Source organism: Ochlerotatus camptorhynchus, unplaced genomic scaffold (genome assembly GCF_037179485.1).
Source record: "Ochlerotatus camptorhynchus isolate MF236.1 unplaced genomic scaffold, CSIRO-AGI_Acam_v1.1 ptg000021l, whole genome shotgun sequence".
Lineage (NCBI taxonomy): Eukaryota > Metazoa > Arthropoda > Insecta > Diptera > Culicidae > Ochlerotatus > Ochlerotatus camptorhynchus.
In genome coordinates, this window is record NW_027040513.1 from 1,488,291 (window position 1) to 1,512,064 (window position 23,774).

At 38.1% G+C, this 23,774-nt stretch overlaps 1 protein-coding gene across 7 annotated transcripts in view; it reads left to right on the top strand.

Annotated features, from left to right (window-relative positions):
- Positions 1–23,774, top strand: part of RhoGAP71E (Rho GTPase activating protein at 71E) — a 156,097-nt gene that overhangs the window by 65,132 nt on the left and 67,191 nt on the right. For all 7 annotated transcript variants that reach the window (XM_065225231.1, XM_065225248.1, XM_065225240.1 and 4 more), the window contains exon 4: positions 16,963–17,164. In XM_065225231.1, the coding sequence (XP_065081303.1) occupies positions 16,963–17,164 (202 nt within the window). The remainder of the gene's footprint in view (positions 1–16,962; positions 17,165–23,774) is intronic.

Below are 23,774 nucleotides of genomic sequence, written 5' to 3' on the forward strand. Positions count from 1 at the left end.
TGATCAGGAAGTATTTAAAAGATCTCCATCTGATCGAAGATCTCAATAAAGTTCTCTGAATATTTCTTCAAGGTGTCAAGTATCAAGTATTATTATGAAGATCTTCAACTGTTCCAAAAATGTTAATGACGTCGTCATTATAATATATAATTTTTCAAGGCTTCAGGTTCATCAAGATGAAGATCTCAAACTGTTCTCTGGATATTTTTTCAATGCTTACTTTTAATCTTTTCAAAAATTTAAATAACATCCTCTGAATTTGCCCTGATCAAGAAGTATTTCCAGGAAGATCGTAGATTTCAATTAAGGTGATACGATACGTCACGCTTTTTTTTGCTTTTTTTTTCTCTCCTTTCTATGTGTCAGTGAATTGATTATCATTGATGCTGTAGTGGTGTGAGTGTACATCATGCACTACCGCAACTACCGTAAACATAGCTTCTAGAGTTCATTATTATCAGGTCGAATGTGTAAATGTTAATTAAAAAAATAGAAAGGTAAAGAATAGCCAATATTATCGACCTACCACTTCCCCTTCCTATAAAGAAAATAATTATGCGCCTAGCCACCAAGACCAACATGTCAAGTCATCATAGTAGTTAATTGATTCAACATCACACTTTGTACACTTTTGTTACATACGACCTGTCCAAAAGTGATTCCAGAGCTCAAACCTGCGGGTACACGGTAAGAAAAAAGATCCTAAAGTGACTCATTTTCACAAATCTCGGCACTATATTGCAGGAAGCCAAAAGTAGGTAATGTAGGTAAATTAGTATGGAATTGACAATTCTCTTCTACCCAAAAATAGTTAGTTGTACCCAAAAGTAGGTGTATATGATTATACTCAAAGTCAAAAGTAGGCAAAAATGAACTGGCCGTTGGATATTTTTTCTTATCGTGTATGTTTTTGTTTTAGAATCATCCTTTTGCCGCCTTTTGCATATCAGCTGATTGCTTCGAGCAGTGCACTCAGAACGACACATATGTTTTCTATAGAAGATTTCTAGATTTATTTACTTTCATTTTTTGTCTTGAGAAACAAAATTAGAAATTGTTTTAAACATTTATTAGTGATTGTTTCTAAATTGAACACATTTTAAGCACATTAAAAAGCAATAAAAGCATTGTTTTTACACAATTTGATTCAATTAAATCGACAACACTGGATACGATGATAAATGATTCGTACACACACCTTCGCAATGCGGTGTGTAGAAAAAAGGTAAACAAAACAGTTTCAGCTTGTAAAATTATTCGCGGCTCGCGTTTTTAACGATGCAAATGATATTATTTAAGCAAATATCGTCTTTAAAAGTTAATTAACTTGAAAGTGCTTGTAGAAGCACGTGTCGTAATTGTTTTAAGTGTGGTTCTGAGAAGTGAAAACTAGTGAAAACAGTTATTGAAATTTGATGCCCTGGGCAGAACAAAATCGACTGATCGTACATTTTAATGCAAATATTACCAATGCGTGAAGGAATTGGCAATATTTTGGTGGAAAAGTATCAAAATATGTATCCAGATCTTATTCATACAATTCAGGCCCATTTTTTAAGGTATGTAATTAGTAATTTACTGTTTTGTAGGAAGATGTCTTTCGTACGCATACCAAAACAAGTTTATTTAATGATTGTAGGGACAGCCATTGTGGAATGACGTGCCGTATCACCTTAAGTTCCCTGGCTGTTTTTCAAGGCTTCAGGTTGATCAAGTATTGCTGTTCGAAAATTGAAATGTCGGCCCGTCAAATATTCTGTCACTTTGATTAGAAAGTATTCGAATGATCTCCAACTAATACAAGACTTCAGTGAAGTCCTGTGGATATTCAGATTGATCAAGTATTATTTTGAAAAAAAAAACCGGTTTTGGTTGCTTTGTTTATAATCAATATTTTCAAATCGGAATATGAAGAGCCTACATCTTCATTTATATGGTAAATATCTTCACATGTCCGCTTAGTGATTAGTGAGAATTCAAATGACATTTCAAATTTGACCACATGACTCTCAATGAAGCGAGATTTATATGAAAGGTCAACTATGCGGGAATGATTTTCAAATTTCAGTTCTTCAAAAGTTAATGGCAATATCTGCCCGCTCACAAATAGAAAAGCACAACATCGACACTACACCTTGCAGTTCAATGACACCCGGTTGAATGTCGCAGTGAAGAAAGAAAATCACCGAACCCATCCGATAATCGTTCTTGCAATATATAGCCAGCCTTTCCCTTGAAACAGTATACCGACCGCTCTCCGTATGGGTGTATCTCTTCTCCATTGACCCTCGGACTTGGCTGCTCGTGTAGCTCCATATACGGAGAGTAGGTCGAGCCCATATACATGCATGCATGCATGCAAACAAGCATAAAACTATAAGCATGAATAATAAGACAACCGCACCAGTCACCACAGTGGCACGTACAGTGAAAGCCCCCGTCATCGTCCAAGAGTGTGACCATCGCTACCAACCGGCACTGCCGCCGCAGTCGTCGGTGTTTGGCAAGAAAAGTGAAACCGGAAAATTAGTCACTTTCATGGTTCACGGTTCCGATGAGCGTCTCCATCGTTGTCTTTGCCTTGTCCCGTACTCGAAAAGCTACTGCTCTTCTTAGAGGGTGTCGTCGATCACGATGGCGCTCTTTAGCATGGAGCCATCCATTGACTTGACCTGATTCCCTTTGCGGCCTATGATCACGCTACTGCGGCTTCTCGGCACCCAGGCAAGCTCCACTCGAAGCCGGCATCCGATTTCAGAATCCGATAGGCTGGCCTTTTTCGGAGAATGAATTGAATTGTGACCTTTCCCTTTCTTGGTTGGTTGGTACTTTCTCCCGGTGCGAGCATTTTCGATACAAGTGCTAATCAAAATCGATTGAGAAATCTTCGGCCTCTGTCGTTGGATGCTTCTGTTTGGTCGCGTCGATCTTTAAAGGTTAACAGTTCAATCTGTGTTAATTCCATTGATTCACTTTCTATTTCAGAGAGTAATTGTATGCATTATGTGTTGGGAGCCTATCGTGCCTCCATTTGCCACAAAACTACAGTTCCAGTTGCCTCAAATGGAGCAGTGAATCACATTAGCGAATTACTGGAAACAAATGATTCATGAAATGAGTGCGCTGCTTCTTTTATTATTTCCTTCAACGGCCCGAGAGGTACCAATTCAAATAGACAAGATTACCGTGTTTGAAATGTGTGAATAGGTCCAGCAAATATGAACAACCGAGTGAACGTGTGTCACTGTTTTGGCGCTATTACTGACGCCACCCGCGGCCGCCGTAAGTTATGTTATGTTATGAAATCTTTTCCGGCCGCCGGAAACGTGATTAACTCGCATTTTTGGGGGAGACGTGTAGTTTAGTAGTTTAGCCGAAGAGCGTCTAATGTGATGAGCACAAGTGGTTAACCTTGATTTTCAGTTCGCTAGTGTCAATACGATCGTTTGGCTGGGTGTATAATCTTATCAGTGACTGTTCTTGTTGTGATTTTTTGGTTTGACTACACCTACACCGGGCGAGTGGAATAGAGGCAATCTGGACATGGATTCGTCACGTTTTTGATGATATAAAGATATCGCGGGCACACCGTTGACGGGAACATGATGTTCGAATAAGTTTGTCCGTCTTGGAAGCGTTTGTTTTGCTGTCATATCTAGGAACAGGAAAAGATTTCAGTCTACGAGTTGAGTGTTTGGAACTGCCAATATTAAAATCAGTAGAATAATTCTCCTGCATTCTACTGCGGAAAATTGATGAAAGTTATTCATTTGGAATTTATTGGACTGTTTTCATCCATTAAACGAAGCGTTATTCAATTGAAAACAAAACAATTGGCAAAAAATAAAACAATAATGATCCATTGCCTTTGACGAAAGTCAATTAACGATCATGTTGCATAGAAGAGGTATAGCTACTCTTCAATTCAAGTTACTTGCGGACGAACGGAGCTTTGATATTCTGCAAACCAACATTCTAACAAAAACTTTCCCGAACACACCATTTACCTAAAACGAATGGTTCTAGTGCAAACATTTCTGTCGCACTCAATACGGCTTTGGGACCATTGTGCAGTTTCCGTCCATGTATAATCTCAACCGAACGACGACTAGGTATCATTATCACATTTGTCCGTGCAATCGATTCCGGTTGACCTCAAGCGCAATGCCACATCTCGACATTCCTTCGCCGTCAGACGCAACGCCACTCACACTTTTCTCTAATCTAGACCAATTTAGTTCCAATTTGTTCCCCTTCACCCGTTTGGTCATAAACGGTTAGCAGCGGAATTCCAACCGTGCTGAGAGACCGCAAAAGGTTCGAGTCATCAACGGCGGTACACTTGGAATCCAAAATTTACAATCGATTAAGGTGAGCCGCCGCCGGCGCAGCCGCCACTGCCTTACGCGGCGGTCGGTATTGGGCATCTTGGAGACGTGCGTCGTGAAAGAATTCTACCCAATAGATTCAGTCCAGCCGAATGAATCATAGCAATTCTCTTCCCAAAAGCAGCTCAATCAAACCGAGCACGTTCGCGCGACGGATTGTGAAATCTGTCGGAATGGCCGGGGAATTTCATGTGATCAATGTGTGTTATGCGAGTGTGGCTTCGTTGAATCTTGATCCAACACCGCTATTGTCTTGCGGTGGTGCGCCTTCATAATAAAGGATTGTCCTTTCTTAATAATTACTTTATTATAACTAAAGAGGTGGACGTTGTAATCGACGCAGCGATCCTTGATCTGCGATGCAGTCGGTATTTTCGGTTACTCATTCGCTTTTGATTGATTGCCATTGTCTTGGTTGGTGATTCAATTTGATTAAAATGTTAGTTCGACTATGTAACATTTTAGGATGTTGGAGAAATGCTTCCCAAGAAGAAAGCTAAGGGTAAGATTAATCCAGGTGTTATGTAACCAATTAACTGACTCGAAAGAATGTGTTGGCATTGATAACGCAGTCTAACTCATATTAAGATAAATTGCCTGTATAGTGGTTTTGTTTATGACTCTCTTGATAAGTTATATAACATATAGTCATCATCTTTACAGGTCATCAGAGGTCTATTGAAGTGTTTATAGGTTTACACTAAACAGTTTTTAAATAATAAAAAAAAAACAATTTAAGCATTCCGCTAACAGCCCTATTTCATTACTTCATTATTATGTCTACCAAGTCTTTGGGAGTTTTTCCTTATTAGAGAGTTGTATAGATTTTTCTCCTTTACTTTATTTAAATCTTTGTTTTTTTTAGTTAGGTAGGTTCCGATTCTACACATTGTAGTTTCATATTCAGCGCCATTAGATTTTTTCGCAAATTTTCTCACACACAAGTCTCTTACCGATGATTTGTGCTTACCTCTCAGTATCTTCTAACTTTCTTCTAGTTATTGTTCCTTATTGTGTTAACAGCTTGATTAGCTCAGATATCTAACTAAATGAAGATTTAGAATAATGGGGGCCTCGCTCGGGAGGATTTTTTTTTAAAATTATTTGGAGTAGCACTTTTATGATTGAATTTTGTTTCAAATATACGTAGACAAGCATTGCCTTGACAGCTAGAAAGGCTTTATTGAGTATTCTAGGTCTTCATTGTATACCTGGTTAGCTCGTAAAACCAGCTTATCAGTGATGTTTTAGTAGAGTAGTGTTGCTGCTATTGCAATTTAGATGGAATTACCATTTTGGAGGTGAAAGCGCTGTTTTTACGATTTACCACCGGAGGAATACGCCCGTGAAATAGCTTTTGGTTAAGCGTCAAAATATGCTCAAGGAATAACAACTATAATGGGACAAGTGTTTCATATGTAAAATGCAGGGTGACCAGTGAAAGCTGGAAATTTTAAGTCACCGGGAAAATCCCGTGAATTTAGATGACAAATCTGGAAAAATATACCTCGTCCTCTCTTCGAAAACTATAAGATTTCAAGACCCTTGGAATGGCCTAGATTGTCAGGATACAGTCACTTTGAAGAACTATTAAGAGAATTAAAGAATAATTCCAAAATAAATTTTAACCAGATTTTAGAATGAGTTCTAGAGATAACACCAAGGTATTTCAGAAAATATTTTCTAGGCAGCTTTAGGAAAAATCTCCAAGTGTGAAAAGGATTCCTGGATTTGTGAAAAATACCAAGAGAAGTGAGTTTTGATGGTACAATTCCAATATAATTCTGTGAATATCTTTAAGGAAATCCCTAGGATAATTCCAAGCGCAATTCCAATGGAACTGCTAACGAATTTCAATGAGAATTCCATGCAATTTCCAGAAGAATTTAGGCGAGAACGCCAAGATGTTTCTGAACAAAATTTGAAGACTATTCTCAGCGGGAGAATTTTCCCTGCACGATGGCGTTGGCAAGGAAGGGGGATTACAAGTCTTGCTCACAAAAACAAATGGACCCTTGTGAATTGCTGGTCGAGAATGTGAGATGAATTGCATAGGATTACTGCAAAGAATTTCAAGCAAATTAAAAAAATGGAAGCTCCAGTGAATTCTTAGGGACTTCCAAAGAGGATTTCAAATTTATTTTAGTTGAATTCTGAAAGAACTCTGTGAAAGGAAATTAATATAAAGGAAGCGCTTCAGAACAATCAAATAAAAGCCTGTAAAGTTTTGAGCGAATTTCCATATACAAAAAGACTTCGAACGTGTCGCAGATCCAAATTCAAATCCATCAAAGGTGCTGCTGTCTTAGAATTTACCCATTTAACCTTTCAATCGCATTTAGCTTTGTGCTCAATTCAAATGTATATCGCTAAACTGCGATGAGCGGGGAAAAATCGGGAAATTTTTATTCGAGATTTGCTGGTCACCATGAAACTGTAGGAGATCTGGATGAATTGATGCCCCTAGCCATGAGTTCGGAAGTATTCCGAAAATAACTTCTAAGGATGAGAAAATTCGAGCTAAGAAACGGATCATGAACCTGCTGAAAAGTTTGAGCGATTTGAGCCTTTTTGTAGATTTATATCGAGATGGTTGCAGTTTCCTTCACACATCGCTATCAATCATAGTAACTTCTCGGTTACTGCTTGAACTGCATACCTGGCGTTTACCACGTTTAAAATGAGTCAGTCTTTTTTGGATTCTATAAAATGAATTCGAACGCTTAATTCAATTTGAAATTGTGCTGGACCACTCTTCATGGTTTATTATTTCTTGAAAAAATGTCCAGAAAGCACTAATATATCTGAAGGAAAGTAATAGCTGATGGGGTTTGTGTTGCCAAAAACGGGTAGGCACTGCACTTGGAATTCTATTGAAATTACTAGAAAATCAGGGAATTTCAGAGAATTTTGTTTTCTTCATTGAATGTCGATCCCGCTATTGATCACCTTTGCATATTTCGGAAGGTTGAACTGCAACAAGGCTTGTAAGGTGTGTTTATACATTTGATGAATTTATGCTTGTCTTTGAAGTAGCTGGATGACATTAAGGATGACTGCAGATCACCTCCCAAAATTATGAAAGTTTGAACTGCAACAGTAGAGCGTTGAGATGCCTATGGAATTTTTTTTGATGACTTTGAAGTCGTAGGATGACTATAAATCTCATACTGAAATTATGGGCGGTTGATCTGCAACAACAGGGCGTTAGAGGAGTCTTAAGGAATGATTGTTTGGATAATTTTGAAGTAGAAACATCGCGTTAAGGGTGACTACACATCACCTTAACAAATTATGATAGTTTGATCTGCAACAGCAAGGCGTTTGAGGAGTCTATGGAAACTTGGACCAAGTTACTTTGGTGATTTTTTGATGATTCTGATTCTGATTAGGATTGTACTAATACTAGACTGTCGAACCACGGGTAAGGAAGACCATTGAATCGTAAATTATATACAGTCAGGAATCCTTATTGCCGGTATCCCTTATTGCCGGGCTATCCGCGAATAAGGATACCCACAGCTTATGGGATTTTCACTAATAGGGGCTGTGGTGGATTATCTCATTTGTTTCAATATATAGAGCTATTCTGTCTTCGGCAAAGTTGTTGTACTGGGATAGACCAACAAGCCTGTGTCATTGAATTCAGGTGGGAACTACGCCGCTAGAGGCACTTCACTTTTTTGTTACTTATAACGGGCGCTATAATATATGGATCTTAGGTCTAACATAGAATATTCTGTGATCCTGGCCATATAGAAAATTACTGTCTTGAGCAAAGTTGTTCAAGTGACCAAGTCCTTTCGGATGGTGACCATTTTAGTTCAGAACTCTCTCACTACGCAGCGATAGTGTGCACATCAGCTTGCTATATAAGCTGTATCTCAAAATACTGGCCATATAGAAGGTTACTGTCTTCAGCAAAGTTGTTCAAGTGATAATGTCCTTTTGTAATGTATGATATCTACACGTCGTTCCATATCCAAAATAAATACCCATATTTTGTAATTTAACAGTTTTTATTGAACCTATGCCCGCCAGCTTTGATCCCAAAATGGCGACTTGAATTGATATCCAACCTCTACACGTCATCCCCTCTCCGAAATACCCATTTTGTAGGGTATTTGACAGTTTTTCTTGAATCGATGACGCGCGGCATACAGCACTAGGGGGTGCTAATATGCCGTAAAGGTTCTTAATAAGCATTGCTTCCATAAAAATTGAACTTATTGTGTACTACAGTAACTATTTGTGTACTAACTGTAGACTGCCAATGAATATATGGGAAAAATTTGACCATCAAATTTCGCTAACAAACCATATACAAAATGTTTATTGCCTCGAAAAATGACCCTATGCAAAATTTGAGCTCAATCGGAAATGATTTAGGGGTGGCGCAAACGCGTCAAAGTTTGACTTTTTTCACTCTCAAAAATCTCATGAAATTTCGGAAATCAAAAAAACTTTTGATGCCAAATGTCTTAAAAATGCATAAAACGTCGAGATTTGGTGTTATCAAGAAAAAAATTTTTTTTTCAAAAATTGACTTTCTGGGACTTGAATTTTTTCATGATTTCTATATGGAATATAGAAGATTGATGAGTCGGCTCTTCTAAAACTGTTCACAATTGTCTCCAACCTGCTTATATATCGAATTAAACCACCATTTAGGATCTAATACGAAATAATTCACTAGGGTGGTCCAATTATTCTTCATTAGGGTGGTCCAAAAACCAAAATAGGTATGTAAAAACCATTACTTTTTACCAAACGCATGTATCTGAAAATATCATCATGTTGGGTTTTAGAATTTTTAAGAATCCAAACTTCAAAACATTTGATGATATTACTTTTCAGTATCGACCACGTAAAATAGAAGCATAGACAGACATAAATCGTAGAATAATTCCGAAAATTGTACAGGACAACCGTTAGTGCTGTTTAGTTTACAGTACAATCTGACGAATGTTCAATGACTTTTTAACATATCCACCTGATACGGGACAACCCTTTATTAAATTCCTACCCTATAGAGGTGCCAAAAAAGTACCCGTATAAATCATATTGTTTATCTGGCTTCCTTTTGGGTATTAATTAAAAAACACACACTAACAGTGTTCTCCTACAAGCAAACAACGGTCTTAAGTACTTATTTCTACGTAAACTTTTCCACCTTTGCTTTTTCTACCTATGCTTTAAAGGGTGATACGGTCAAAATTTGGTCAAGGGAAAACGCGTGTAAATCGGTGAAATCGTTTATTTAAAAAATCAAATTAAATTTCTTTTTCAAGTTCAATTAGTATAAAATTCAGGAAAAATATTCAGTTAGGCTTCCGCTTTTCCAAATCCGAATTGCCGGGCCTTACGCTTGACCCCTGCCATCAGATTTTGTACAGCCACCTTGTCCACCTTCTTCGCCGCAGAAAGCCAGTTTGCCTTGAACTGCTGCTCGCCCTTAGCAGTTTTTTTGGTCTTCTTTAGGTTCCGCTTGACAATAGCCCAGTATTTCTCAATTGGGCGGAGCTCTGGCGTGTTGGGAGGGTTCTTGTCCTTGGGAACCACCTGCACGTTGTTGGCGGCGTACCACTCCATGGCCTTTTTACCGTAATGGCAAGATGCCAAATCCGGACAAAACAGTACGGAACAACCGTGTTTCTTCAGGAAAGGCAGCAGACGTTTATTCAAACACTCTTTCACGTAAATTTCTTGGTTGACAGTCCCGGAAGCTATGAAAATGCTGCTTTTCAAGCCACAGGTACAGATGGCTTGCCAAACCAGATATTTCTTTGCGAACTTTGACAGTTTTATGTGCTTGAAAACATCTGCTACCTTTCCCCTTCCTTTTGCCGTATAAAACTCCTGTCCCGGAAGCTGCTTGTAGTCGGCTTTGACGTAGGTTTCGTCGTCCATTACCACGCAGTCAAACTTCGTCAGCATCGTCGTGTAAAGCCTCCGGGATCGCGGTTTGGCCGTCGTATTTTGTTTATCATCGCGATTTGGAGTCACTACCTTCTTGTAAGTCGATAGTCCGGCTCGTTTTTTGGCTCGATGCACGGTTGTAGACGATACACCCAGCTTATTTGCGGCATCTCGGAGAGAGAGGTTAGGGTTTCGCTTGAAACTACCGGCAACTCTCTTTGTCGTCTCAGCGGCTTCCGGTTTTCGATTTCCCCCCGATCCAGACTTCCTGGCTGTCGACAAACGTTCCCCAAACACTTTAATTACATTTGTAACGGTTGATTTGGCAACTTTTAGCGATTTTGCCAACTTTGCGTGCGAGTAGCTCGGATTTTCGCGATGCGCGAGCAAAATTTTGATACGCTGCTCTTCTTGCTTGGACGGCATTTTGATAACTGAAGAGTGAATTCCAAAATAAAAATAGGAGCAACATTCTACACACACACACCTTCAAAATGAGGGGTGTTCAGGTTTTTTAAATGCAAAATTGAAAGAAATACGTCAAGTTGATATTGACCAAATTTTGACCGTATCACCCTTTAGTATAAAAAAGGATGCGATCTGAGGATGTATGATCAATCAGTAGTGCGTTTGAAGAAGGCAACAAGCAGTGAACTGATAGAGAATAGTACGACAGTTTGTTAAAAATGGTTGACATTTGGCTAGTTATAGTATATCTGCTGTCGTTCGGCCATTCTGTTGACTTGCCGACGTATAGTGAAGTTTTTCGTAAATACATATTTCATTTGCGTGCTGAAAAAAAAGTTGTTAGCCTTCCTAACAATAAAGGAATTAAAGGATGCTTGGAAGAAAAAAAAACTCAACACATTTGGTAAATGACATAAGCATAAAGAAAAAACTGTTGCTATTTTTCAATACCTGGAAAGACTTATTAAAATGCAAACTTAGAATGGCTAAGAAAGACGTCGAAAAAAGGAAATTTTAATGCAAAAACCCGTGAAGGAAAAGCAGGTGATGCAATATTTGCAAAAAAAACAGCGGGTACAAGTTCATCTGTAAGAAGAAACTGAGGTTCATCATTGACGTGGAGACTGGAATCACAGAACTTCGAACGTAATCAAGGACGGACAGGAACAAAGTCGCAGCAACGAAAAGGAAATTCGCATTGAAAAGAAGTTCTATTACGTGAAAGGAGATAAAGACGATTACGACAATCAGATGACAACAAAGATCAAAAAATTTAGGAGATGAAACTACTCTGCATAGATACAAATTTAATAGAAAATTCAGAACAGAGGCTTAAACGTTAATTAAATGTTAACGAAAACAAAAAGTAATCAGACATAAGACCCATTTCAAGAGAGGTGGGAACTCTGTATGCTCTTCTGGGAACGAGTGCAGCTATTTATATGATCAAAATGGATGCCTAGGTACCATAAGTATCTTGTTCAGGTATATGTTGTATTGATACAATTACTAGGTATGAAAATAAGGGATTGTAAAGCTTCTTACCTAATCTAAAACAGGTAACGATGATTGAAACAGGTAGACGCAGGTGGTGCCTCTATATATGCATTTAGATTATTATTCGAAGTCCCTCCTTTTTTACACATTCTGCACACAAAATAGCTCACCCCTCACAGAATTTCCCGCCGAATTTTATGTATGGGGCCGGGCATAAAGTATCTTTTGCGCAGAATATGTAAAAAATGAGGGACTTCAAATGTTAAAGCGAATGCATATATAGAGGTACCAGACATGTTTTGTATTGTCAGGTACTCTATTTTGTAATCTGTGAAAGGGAAATCACAAATCGAGTGTCAACAAAATACATGGCATGTTGAGAGATTGAGGTCGTGAGAGCAAATTTTCTCTCTGAAATTTGAATTTTTTGACTCTCTGGGAGCTGGTAGTAAATCAGGTAAAACTGTACGGGGAAAAATCATTTTTATTTTATTGTAGCTTGTTTAACAATAATTTCCGGGAAAAAACTGAACGACAAAGTCCCTGATTCATTTCTTTAGGTTGTCGTTCACTTATTTTTTACCCGAAAGCGAATTATTTCCACTCCTCTAAATGTTTATATGGGGATTTTTATCACTTCCTACCAGCGGAACAGCGCCATCTCTGTGGAAAATGGTCGTACAAAATGATTAATTCGTTTTTCACTCGGCTTTCATTTTCAAAATCTCGAATTTATGATTGATCGCGAATATCTCGTGATTGGAAAAATTTAAGCAAGAAATTCCTCCAATCAATTTTCGCTTTTTTTATTATCTATTGAACAAACCAAAAATTCCGTGCATTTTGTGTACGTAAATGCGTAATTTTGTCATCAGGAAAACAAGGCGATTCCGTGATGGGGAAAGTGGTTTCCCTAACACAGTCGCCGAATATTGATACCAAACACTGAGCTTGCCAAACGGGACCGATATTTATGCCTGTTGGTGAAAATTTCGAGCCCCCTATTAAGAGCATTATGCCATTGCTTAAAAAAGCATAAACGTAGGTGTAGGTACCGTCCGGTACACAGTGGGACGAATTAAAAAAAGTGGGACATGCCTATTTGCGACGAAACTATTGAGTATAGCTTTTTGTTGTATTGTAGAATGTTTCTTTATTTTTTAAGTACTTTATTTTAGTAGTGAAAATTTTTGGTTAAGGAGGGTATACACTCAAATAAAAAAAATTAACTTTTTTATGTCTTGTTAAATTCGATGAACACCTATGTAAACATTGAAGATGAAGTCTTTTTAAGAAACTTTGTCCAAGGTGTAAACTTTCTATCTCTCAATTGGACGAAGTTATAGAGTGAAAATGGACTACAAACGGTAGTACCCCCTTAAAAAACGTTTTTTCACCATAACTTTTTTCTTTGAATTTTTTCGATTTTTGAATATTCTACAAAGTTGTAGGTGCTTAGAAAATGCACATTTTTGCAGAAGACGGTAAATCGTTATCTCTTTGTTGAAAGGATTTACGCCTGTTTTTACAATTTGTTTACACTATCTTTAAGGGGGTCTACCTTGCAGGTTAGCAGGTATTAGCCGCTAATGACAACGTCATTTCATTCAGCAACTTATACCCTACTGTTTCATATACAATTCATAGGGGGATCCAAGGGGATGCTTAATAATTTTTTTAAAAATGTACCTCAATGTTTTGTTACGTTTTGCTGTTTTCATGAAGATTTTTCCAAGTATGTACATACATGAAGACAAAAAACGTGTTGTTTACCGTTAATTATGACAAAAGGAATCATTATGATGAACATTTGCACTAGCTATCACTATTAAATGGCAATTAAGCAGGTGACAAAACATTTATTCAAACTCTTTTGATACTTGTTTGGTTACAATTTGTATTACAGTTGATCGTTCTCCTCCCAATCTTCATCGCTGGATGAACATGGCATCTCGTTTTTTAAAATACTCGGTTATTTCAAAAACTTCAATGCATCTCCCCTGAATGGAATGCTTTTCCTTCTTGGAATCTTTCGCATTGATGAAATCAATGGGTCTGAAGACACCATCAGTCGGCTTAAAATGTCTTAATTTGTGGCTACACTGTTGAATACAAAAACAAAACATAAAGCATAACTATGATTAGAAAATATAAAAATCACATATCTGTACCGTGAACATTTCCTTGCCTGATGTTCTCGAAAGTTTTCGATGTCCTTATTTCGGCATTCTCTTATAATGTCTGCGCCGTGAATCAGGAAAATTCCAGGATTCGTTAGTGTCAACATCAATTACGGGATTTAAACGCAAATAAGTTCAAATAAATGTGTTACCACCTACTGTATTGCCATTTAATATTGATAGCTAGTGCAAATGTTCATCATAATGATTTCTTTTGTCATAATTAACGGTAAACAACACGTTTTTTATCTTCATGTATGTACATACTTGGAAAAATCTTCATGAAAACAGCAAAACGTAGCAGCCAACGGCTGAAAGTCTCCTTAATAAAGATATAAAAAAAAAAGAAAAGCAAAACGTAACAAAACATTGAGGTACATTTTTTGAAAATTTATTAAGCATCCCCTTGGATCCCCCTATGAATTGTATATGAAACAGTAGGGTATAAGTTGCTGAATGAAATGACGTTGTCATTAGCTGCTAATACCTGCCAACCTGCAAGGTAGACCCCCTTAAAGATAGTGAAAACAAATTGTAAAAACAGGCGTAAATCCTTTCAACAAAGAGATAACGATTTACTGTCTTCTGCAAAAATATGCATTTTCTAAGCACCTACAACTTTGTAGAATATTTAAAAATCGAAAAAATTCAAAGAAAAAAGTTATGGCGAAAAAACGTTTTTTAAGGGGGTACTACCGTTTGTAGTCCATTTTCACCCTATAACTTCGTCCAATTGAGAGATAGAAAGTTTACACCTTGGACAAAGTTTCTTAAAAAGACTTCATCTTCAATGTTTTCATATGTGTTCATCAAATTTAACAAGACATAAAAAAGTTATTTTTTTATCTGAGTGTATACCCTCCTTAACCAAAAATTTTCACTACTAAAATAAAGTATTTAAAAAATAAAGAAACATTCTAGAAGACAACAAAAAGTTATACTCAATAGTTTCGTCGCAAATAGCCATGTCCCACTTTTTTTGAATTCGTCCCACTGTGCGGTAGGCTCAGATTATGTGATTGACGTGTTTTCCCTAATATATATTTCATTTCCGCACCGCTATCATCTCCAAGAACATCGACCAAAAATTTTCACAGTTCTGAACTAGCTTCCAAGCTTCCAACCCATCGGTCCTATTGAGGACCACAAATGACTGATAAAAGAGTGAACTAGCTTGTATCCAAGACATATCGTCCAGGATTGGCTTGTAATCATGGACATCGACAGAGCACCTCAAAAACAGAACTCTCAAATTGCTTCCGAATTTCAACCTATCGAAATTTTACACTGATAACGAGTTACGGAATCAATTTAATATTTACTATACTTTTTCTGTGACATCATAATTACCTTTCGTAATCTTGGATACAACCTGTTACCTTTTACCATGAAAATACATTATTTTAAATATATAATTAATTCCCCAAATTATCCCGGAGATAAGATTTAGAAGTTCAAAGCCGCCGTAGTCCAACAAATTCGTTGGACTGAAGAAAACCATCGCATTGCTTAGACAAAATGCCAAAAATATCACTGATAGCAGACGCAGAGTTTGCCCAGGAGTATTCAATTAAATTCCAACATTTTCTGTACAGCAGATCAATCGAATATGAAACGGAAACTACTCTGTATACCTTGTGATGTGACCAGTGATGTTGAGTACTTGGAACTGATTTTTTTTTTTTTTTTTTTTAATCTTTATTTTAGAGATTTTTAGCCTGAGGCTAGTTCATCTCTTACTTGGAACTGATGAAGTCTGCAAGTAGTAGACGAAATACGCGTATCCGTCAAAAAATAAGTAATTAAAACGGAATTAAAAGCAAATAAACCAACACACTCAATGCTCTTCATAAAGGGATTCCGTTAAGAGAATTTTTAAAAGAGAAATTTAAAAGATTATGCATAGATACAAATTTAATAGAAAATTCAGAACAAATAGAAGTTTAAAAAATTGTAACGAAAACAAAAAGTCGAGATATAATCAGACCCAGATGAAATCGTGCACAGAACAGACAACGAGTCTCAACCAAACGGATGACCACCACGACGCCATTCATCTTGGTTCAACAGCAGTCACGGAAGAATAATTGACACAAGAAACGTTTAACAAAACCACAAATACAAGGCGCAATGACAAAGATATTTCCAACATCATCACAGGACTTCGAACATAATCAAGGACGGACAGGAACAAAGTCACAACAACGAAAAGGAAATTCGCATTGTAAAAGACTTGAAAGCTAAAGCAGTATATTACGTGAAAGCAGATAAGGACAATTACAACAATCAAATGACAACAATGATCAACAGTGAACCCCTAAATAAAAACACCTCTGGATATATAAAAATTTAATAGAAAATTCAGAACAACTTAGAAGCTTAAACCAATGCTAACGAAAACAAAAAGTCAAGATGTATTCAGACATAAGACCCATTTCAAGAGAAGTTGGAACTCTGTATGTTGCTTTTGGTAACGAATCAGGCTATTTATATGATCAAAATGGCTGCCTAGGTACCATAAGCATCTTGTTCAGGTATATGTAGTATTGATACAATTACTAGGTATGAAAATAAGAGATTGTAAAACTTATTACCTATTATAAAGCAGGTACAGATGATTGAACAAGGTATACGGGCGTTAATGTATGTAGGTAGTAAAAATTATGTTTTTGAGTAGCCAACATCGAATAAAGCGATGACGACATGTGGAATTTTTTGAGTGTACGGGCGCTGAGCTTTTATCGCATCTGTATTGTTTACGATTCAATGGTCTTCCTTACCCGTGGAGTGAATTTATCTACGCCGTCCAATTTTAGCTCAAAGTCTCTCCCTCGCTCGCTCTCTGTCTCTCTTCCCCACTTGGAAATGCCCATCAAAACACCTATCGCACAACACGCGAACCCCTCCATGATGAGAGCATAGATTTCCGATTCGTTGTTTATTTATTGATTATGAATAGCGCAAAATGTGTTTATCCCAAACTCAAACATATTCCCTTCCGTTTTCCACAGATTACTTATGTCACTGCCAGGCCACACGCAGCGTCTGCTGGTGCTGCTGTTTGGCACCTTTCGGGTGATAGCCAGCAATTCGGAACGGGCCGGCACCGGAATGACCAGCGAGGCGCTCGGGGTCTCGGTGGCGCCCAGCTTTTTCCAGTCCTGCGTCAGCGACGGCAAAACCGCCCGGATGGAGGACGTACTGCGGTTTAAGGTAAGCGCGCCGTTTCTCATCCCCATACTCTTCTGTCCGTAACGTGTTGGTTGTTTCAAGTTTTTGTCTTTCTAACGTGATGAGTGTTGTTGTGAGTGTCGCTTAGATTGCATTCAACGGGAGGGAGTACGATTGATTCGACTTGCTATTTCGAATCTTCAGTCAGTCGCGAATCAGAATCGATGAATAGAATAGCCTCCATACATGACTGGTATGCTGGCCGTTGCAGTTACGTCGACAACGGCGAACAGTAAGAGGTGTCGCATTGGTCACACCTTCGCTTGCTCCACCGACGAGTGCCGGGCAACCTTTATGTAATAGATCTAGGTACTGACATTCCTACAATGCGTTGCAATCACCACTGGGTACGACTCAGGTTGCACGCAACCAATGAAGCGTTCGGCATAAATGAGATTCTTTTTTCATTCCAGTGAAATGGATTCTGTCTTAAAACTTCACGAAATTGCTCTAATTAGGCCGATAATCGAAGTGTTCAGATGTGTCTGCTAGCAAAACGCACAACCACCAAGTCGATTGGGAAATGTACGACTCAGCGCCCCCTAGGGGGGGAGGGGCACGGCACAGTAGTAAAGTGCACTCGTTTACACGCCTCTTGGCGAGATGTGGTGAGATGTTAGTTTTTTCGTTTTCAGCCGGTCCAATTTGTACTGCTCTGTTCGGTTTTTTCATCTATCTCGCGGTTAAGTTTGATTGTTTTTGCCGCGTGCAGTTGCTCGATTGGGTAACATATCATACACAACGCTTTTATGGTAGGTTGCGCTGTTGTTAACACAGATCAGGAGCCGGATGATTTAATAGATGATTTCTTTACACTTACACGATTGCGGTGGATTTGCAATACTTATTTAATAGGGTGATAGTGTCGTTGATAAAACGACGGAGATAGAAAGATTGGTATACGTTGGAAGATAACAACACTAGCATGAGATGAGAGGAAAGAGCTCACGTTTCACAATAATCAGTGCTATCTCAGAGAATAAGTCAGAAACTTAGGGAGGATAGTCCGAACCTGATTTGAAGTCTATTACGCTGGGTGGAAAACTAAGCAGTGATTGTCTTTCAATTAATTCGGAACGCGAACAAACGATTGAGGGACGAGTTGATGGCATATCCAATTGACAGAAATGTGGAGATGAGTAAATGCACTAAAGTCTGTTCCTGTTAGTATTTGGCCGCTTCTTTTTAATTACTGTAGCGCCTCTACACACTTAGAAAAATTCATGTAAATTTAGGTTCTCTGAGACTGACATATACGAGCGTCAATTCTCACATAAAAATGAGTTATAATAGACGCGAAATTCATCTTAATCGAACTTACTTTTCGTCGAGTAACAAACTTTTCAGTCTCGGAGCACTTAATTTTACATGACATGTTTGTTTACATCTCATTCTTTATGTCAAAGATGGATTCCGTCACTTGTAAAATTAGGTATTTCTAAGTGTGTAGTTGTCGTAGCAATCAGCGTTTTGATCCGGAAGGATTGTTTATTTAGAAGTGAAAATTTCATCAGGATTCATATACTTGTTCAAAAGTTATCGAATATGGAACGTGACAGACGTGAAAAAATTCTGCACACTCACGTGCAAAATCCTACGTGGTCAGGAGGAATGATTGCAAAGGCTGTCAAATTTTCAAAATCGACTGTAAATACCTGGGTATTGCGAAGTCTGTCGGTTTAATTTTTCAAGTGAGCAAGAAAACATCTTGAAAATCTTTCGAAGATTCAAATTGTTTTGCTGAAACAGCTCACGAAACCGTATATAAATGCTGTCAAATGAACTCTTAGCTCCTCCTCCTCTGCTCCACACATAACGTATACATTGTGTTGGAAGTGCACCTGCCCACAAAGCTCACATGACTCTTATAAAGTTTGATTAAATTCTTGCCGCAATTCGTAACCCAGTATTGGCATTATTATTAATATTAAATAAAAACACTTATCAGGGTTCTGAATTTACGAAATAAAGAAAAGAAAATGAACCCCCCCGCAGAATCGCTTCATTTCGAACAATATCATGTTCGTGTAAGTCATCGTGTTTTTTGTTATAGAGTCACGATGAACAAGTGCTTCAGTTCATTTCATTTGAAGCAAATACTTGTTTCAATTGACGCAATGAATGACTCGAAAACTGCTTCCTTCGTTTTTTCCACTTTCACTTCAATTCGGGGCTCATTCGACTTGTCACGACCTGATGACGCAGGCATCAACATATAGTATCCGCACAGGCAAACAGACATAACATCTCGCAAGTTGTTCATCGAACAAGCATTTAACGGTCAATTTAAAAGTATTGTAGTTGGTAGTACCGCCCAATATGGCGACCATCGGGTTTCACAAATAATGTCAAATACCCTAAGATCTGGGTATTTTCGGAACGGCGACGACGTGTAGATGCTGAAAATCGACATTCGATGCCATTTGTAGGCTATTTGACACTTCTTCTGAAATCTGAAGTCACCATCGATTTCTAGCTTCTAGATGTCACCCCGATTCCTAAATAGCCCACATTAATCGGTATTTGGCAAAATTTCACAGTTTGTCGGAACCAAAGCCGCCATCTTGGATTTAAAGACGTTGTGACATCAATTTTCGTCATCTATGTCTCATCCCCATTCTTAAAATAGCCATATTTTAGGGTATTTGACACTTCTGAAATCTGAAGCCGCCGTCTTGGATTACAAAATGGCGTCGGATATTGATTTCCAATTTCCAGACGTCACCCCGATTCCAAAAATACCCGTATTGGTGGGACGGCATCAGCATTTCCCATTTTTTCCGAAATAGGAAGCCACTATATTGGATTTCAAAATGACGTCGGAAATTGATTTCCGGCTTCTAGACGTTACCCTGATTCTAAAAAAAAAACGTTTGTATGATTATTTGATAGAATTTACAACTTTTTCTTGAACCGGAAGCCGCCATCATAAATTTCGAAATGGCGTCGGATATTGATTTCCAATCTCCAGACGTCACCTCGATTCCAAAAATACCCATATTGATGGGACGGCATCAGCATTTCACTTTTTTCTGAAATAGGAAGCCGCCATATTGGATTTCCAAATGGCGTCGGATATCGATTTTCGATCTGTAGACTTCATACCGACTACAAAAATTCCAATATTGATGTGTTTTGGACTGTATTTCCACTTATTCGTAAAACGGAAGCCACCATCTTCGATAACAAAATGGCGTCGGATATCGATTTTTATCCTCTAGTTGGGCAGTCCAAAAGAATCCTGGGATCTCCGGTCGTGATTTGGCGAAAAGGTTCAGTGCGGCACACAGTACAGTTCGGCGAATCTGTATGCGAGAAGGTTTCCGGTCGTACCTTGCCAGCAAACAGCCCGACAGGACGCTGAAACAAAATCTGGTTGCCAAAAACCGTGCAAGGAAGCTGTACGAGGAACGAGCAAAAATGGACTTTGGACAAATCCCTGGCCAAAATTTTTACTTTGCTAAACGTAAAGGGGATGCTCCGGATAAATTCGCTCGCAAGTTGATGATTTGGCAAGGCATCTGCAGTTGCGGGAAGAAAACAAAGGTTTTTTCATCACTGGAGCGACTATGAATGGACAACTTTACAAGGAGGCCAGACTTAGCCAGCTGCCATTACAGTCGCGATGTCATTGAATGGTATAAGCAGAATAATGTCGATTTTATTGAGAAAAGTATCAATCCAGATTTTCGTCCCATTGAAAAATTTTGGGCAATTATCAAGCGCAAATTGAAGAAATGTGGCAAAACAATCAAAACACCATCTGATTTGGAGAAGTGGTGGACAAGGATGGTAGATGAGGTTGAAAGTACTAGTGTGCAAGACATTATGAGAGGTATTGCACGAAAAGTTCGAAAATTCATCCGAAAAGCTGACGAATAATCCCTTAAAGCTAAATAAAAATCTAATCCTAAATGGAACAGACTTTGTATGGCACAGAAAATTGAAGCTAGCAATATTAATTTCCTAGAATGCAAATCGCCTCACAGCTTAAGGATCCTATCAATGAATAATTTTTTTTAGTTGTTAGAATGCTTGAAATGTTTTATTCGGGTCATTTGGCCGAATACTGATTGATTTCAAAAGAACTTCTAATAAGTAAAAAAATGAAAAGTCTGTAATTTTATAAGACCCTCCAACGCCCATAAATCACAGGGCTGGTAGCAGGTCACTTTTAAGAGACTAGGTCACTATTTTAAGGCCAGTCACACCAAGATATTTCAGAGAAGAATACCAAACTACACACTACGAAAGTCTCATGTAAATTTAGGTGCCTTGAGGGCCGATTTCTTCACCTTCGCTTAAATCTTTTTTTTTTTTTCCTTTGGTTTGTTTTTTTCCGTCGATCTTGTTTTCCGTGCTGAGCACCAATGCTACCGACGGCAGCTCCCACACCTGAACCCTACCTATCGACCCATCAACTCATGAACCGGGGACCAACGGCTTTACTTCCCATCCGAAGGAAGGCGTGATCAGAGATGTTATGCCTCAGAACATCCCGGGGGCGCCGACTGGGATTGCACCCAGGCCTGCTGGGGTGAGAGGTAATCACGCTTACCACTACACCACCGGCGCCGTTATCGCTTAAATCTTAAACCAGCTTTACCCATATTGTTAAAACTGGTTTAAGGCTTAGGCTAGGTCTGGTGAAGTCGTCACTCCAGACTACTCATTCATCATAGTAGTCTGGGATGCACTGGTATATGATCTCCAAGCAATAAATGACTGGTTCGATTGATTGGTTCGAAAACTAATACATCTTCGCCACACCTAGGGCTAAGCGGAGGTAAAAACATCGACCGCGAGACTGACAGTTTTGATTTTAAATTATTAAAAGCACAAAATTCAGCTCCAAAACCAGTTTTGAAGGAATCCCATTATAATTGAGCGACGGGCTCCAAATGCATTTTAACGGGTTTTCTGAGAAGTATTATATGACCATTGGATGAGGATTCTTGGTCCAAATTCTAATAAGTTTTGAGATTTTTTTTTTTAAATAGAGCTCTGATGAGAATTCTAAGGAAATCCCGTAATTTCCACATGTCTCCAAACGCTGCGGATAATTCTGAAGGAATTGGAGGAGAGAATGCTATAGAATACGAAATAAATTTCAGGAACAATTCAAATGGAATCAAATTTTGTGGGTACAAGCTTTATGCAATTTTTAGAATATGTATTCTGAGATGGATTGTTGTTTTAAGAATTCTGAGGAGAATACGACTTCAACAGAAAAGTGCACGATTATTCTGAGCAGAAATTTATGACATTTCCAAGGTCAATTGCAGGGGAACTCAAGTAACCAACAGGCCCGCTAATTCGCCTTTTTGCAATATAAGGCTAATATGCTGTAATATAAAGCTTAGCATGCCCTATGTTAGCCGTGTATCAGCCTTATATTGCAAAAAGGCGAATTAGCGGGCTTGTTGGTTACTTGGGCATTCTAAGGAGAATTCAACTAAATTTGAAATAGATTGATGGAAGGAACCTTCAAGATATTCCAGGAAGAATAATTGAAAAATCGAAGAGTTAAGCTTATTTCAGAGGCAATTTATAAAGAACGGAAAGGATTCTAAAAATGTTTGTGAGAACATTCCGAATAAAATTTGTACAAAGTTCGTAGCGAATTATCAAGGTCAACGTACCTAGATATCTACGAATATACGAATGTAAGTTTTTAGTTGTAGTAATGATCTATTTAACCTAGTGGCTCATTGGTTTATACATTAGTTTAAATACATATAGCACAAACAGTAAAATTTACAAAAGTCCGAGAAAATACGGAAGATTGCAAATTGCTATAACGTAATGAAAAGGAAATTATTCGAATCACTTCAAAAGCTCTTAGTATGATATTCCGTTGAGAGATTCGATATGACTAGAGGAATATATGACCATGCGGGGGTGGCTTGGTTCGATTCCCGGTCTGGTCTAGGAATTTCTCGGGTTGGAAAATTTCTCGACTTCCATGGGTATAGAGTATGAACGTACTTGGCTCAAGATTATACTCATGTAAAAATGGTACAGGCATCGAAAGCTCTCAATTAACAACTGTGGAAGTGCATTTAGAACACTAAGTTGCGAGCACGCAATAAGCTAATATGCGCTAAGCAATTAGCTTGAAATGCGAATAAGAGGAAGAAGAAGGAAGTGCATCTAGAACACCAAGTTTAAGAGCACGCAATAAGCTAATATGAGATAAGAGATACGCAATAAGCTTGAAATGCAAAGAAGAAGAAGAAGGAGGAGGATAAGGAATGTCTGAAAAGTAATTTTACTTTGCATGACAAAAAAATGAGTTTATTTAAATATCTAACCGTATTTTAATTTCTGAGTCTCCAAATAAATGTCGTGTATATATTATTTAAAAGTCATTAAAGTTCCTACTATTATATCGCATCAGCACTTCCAGCCCTGGAACCGTTAAAGTAAACTACTTTTGATTTATGGGAAATTGTTTGTGCAACTAAAAGATATGTTTATGTGAACCAGTTCATTTTGCCGATTCGGTTTGAACCGTTATATTCAATATGTTATGCATTGATTATGCTAATTTTGCTTTGTGTAATTTCCTAGAAAATACAGTTGAGCACTC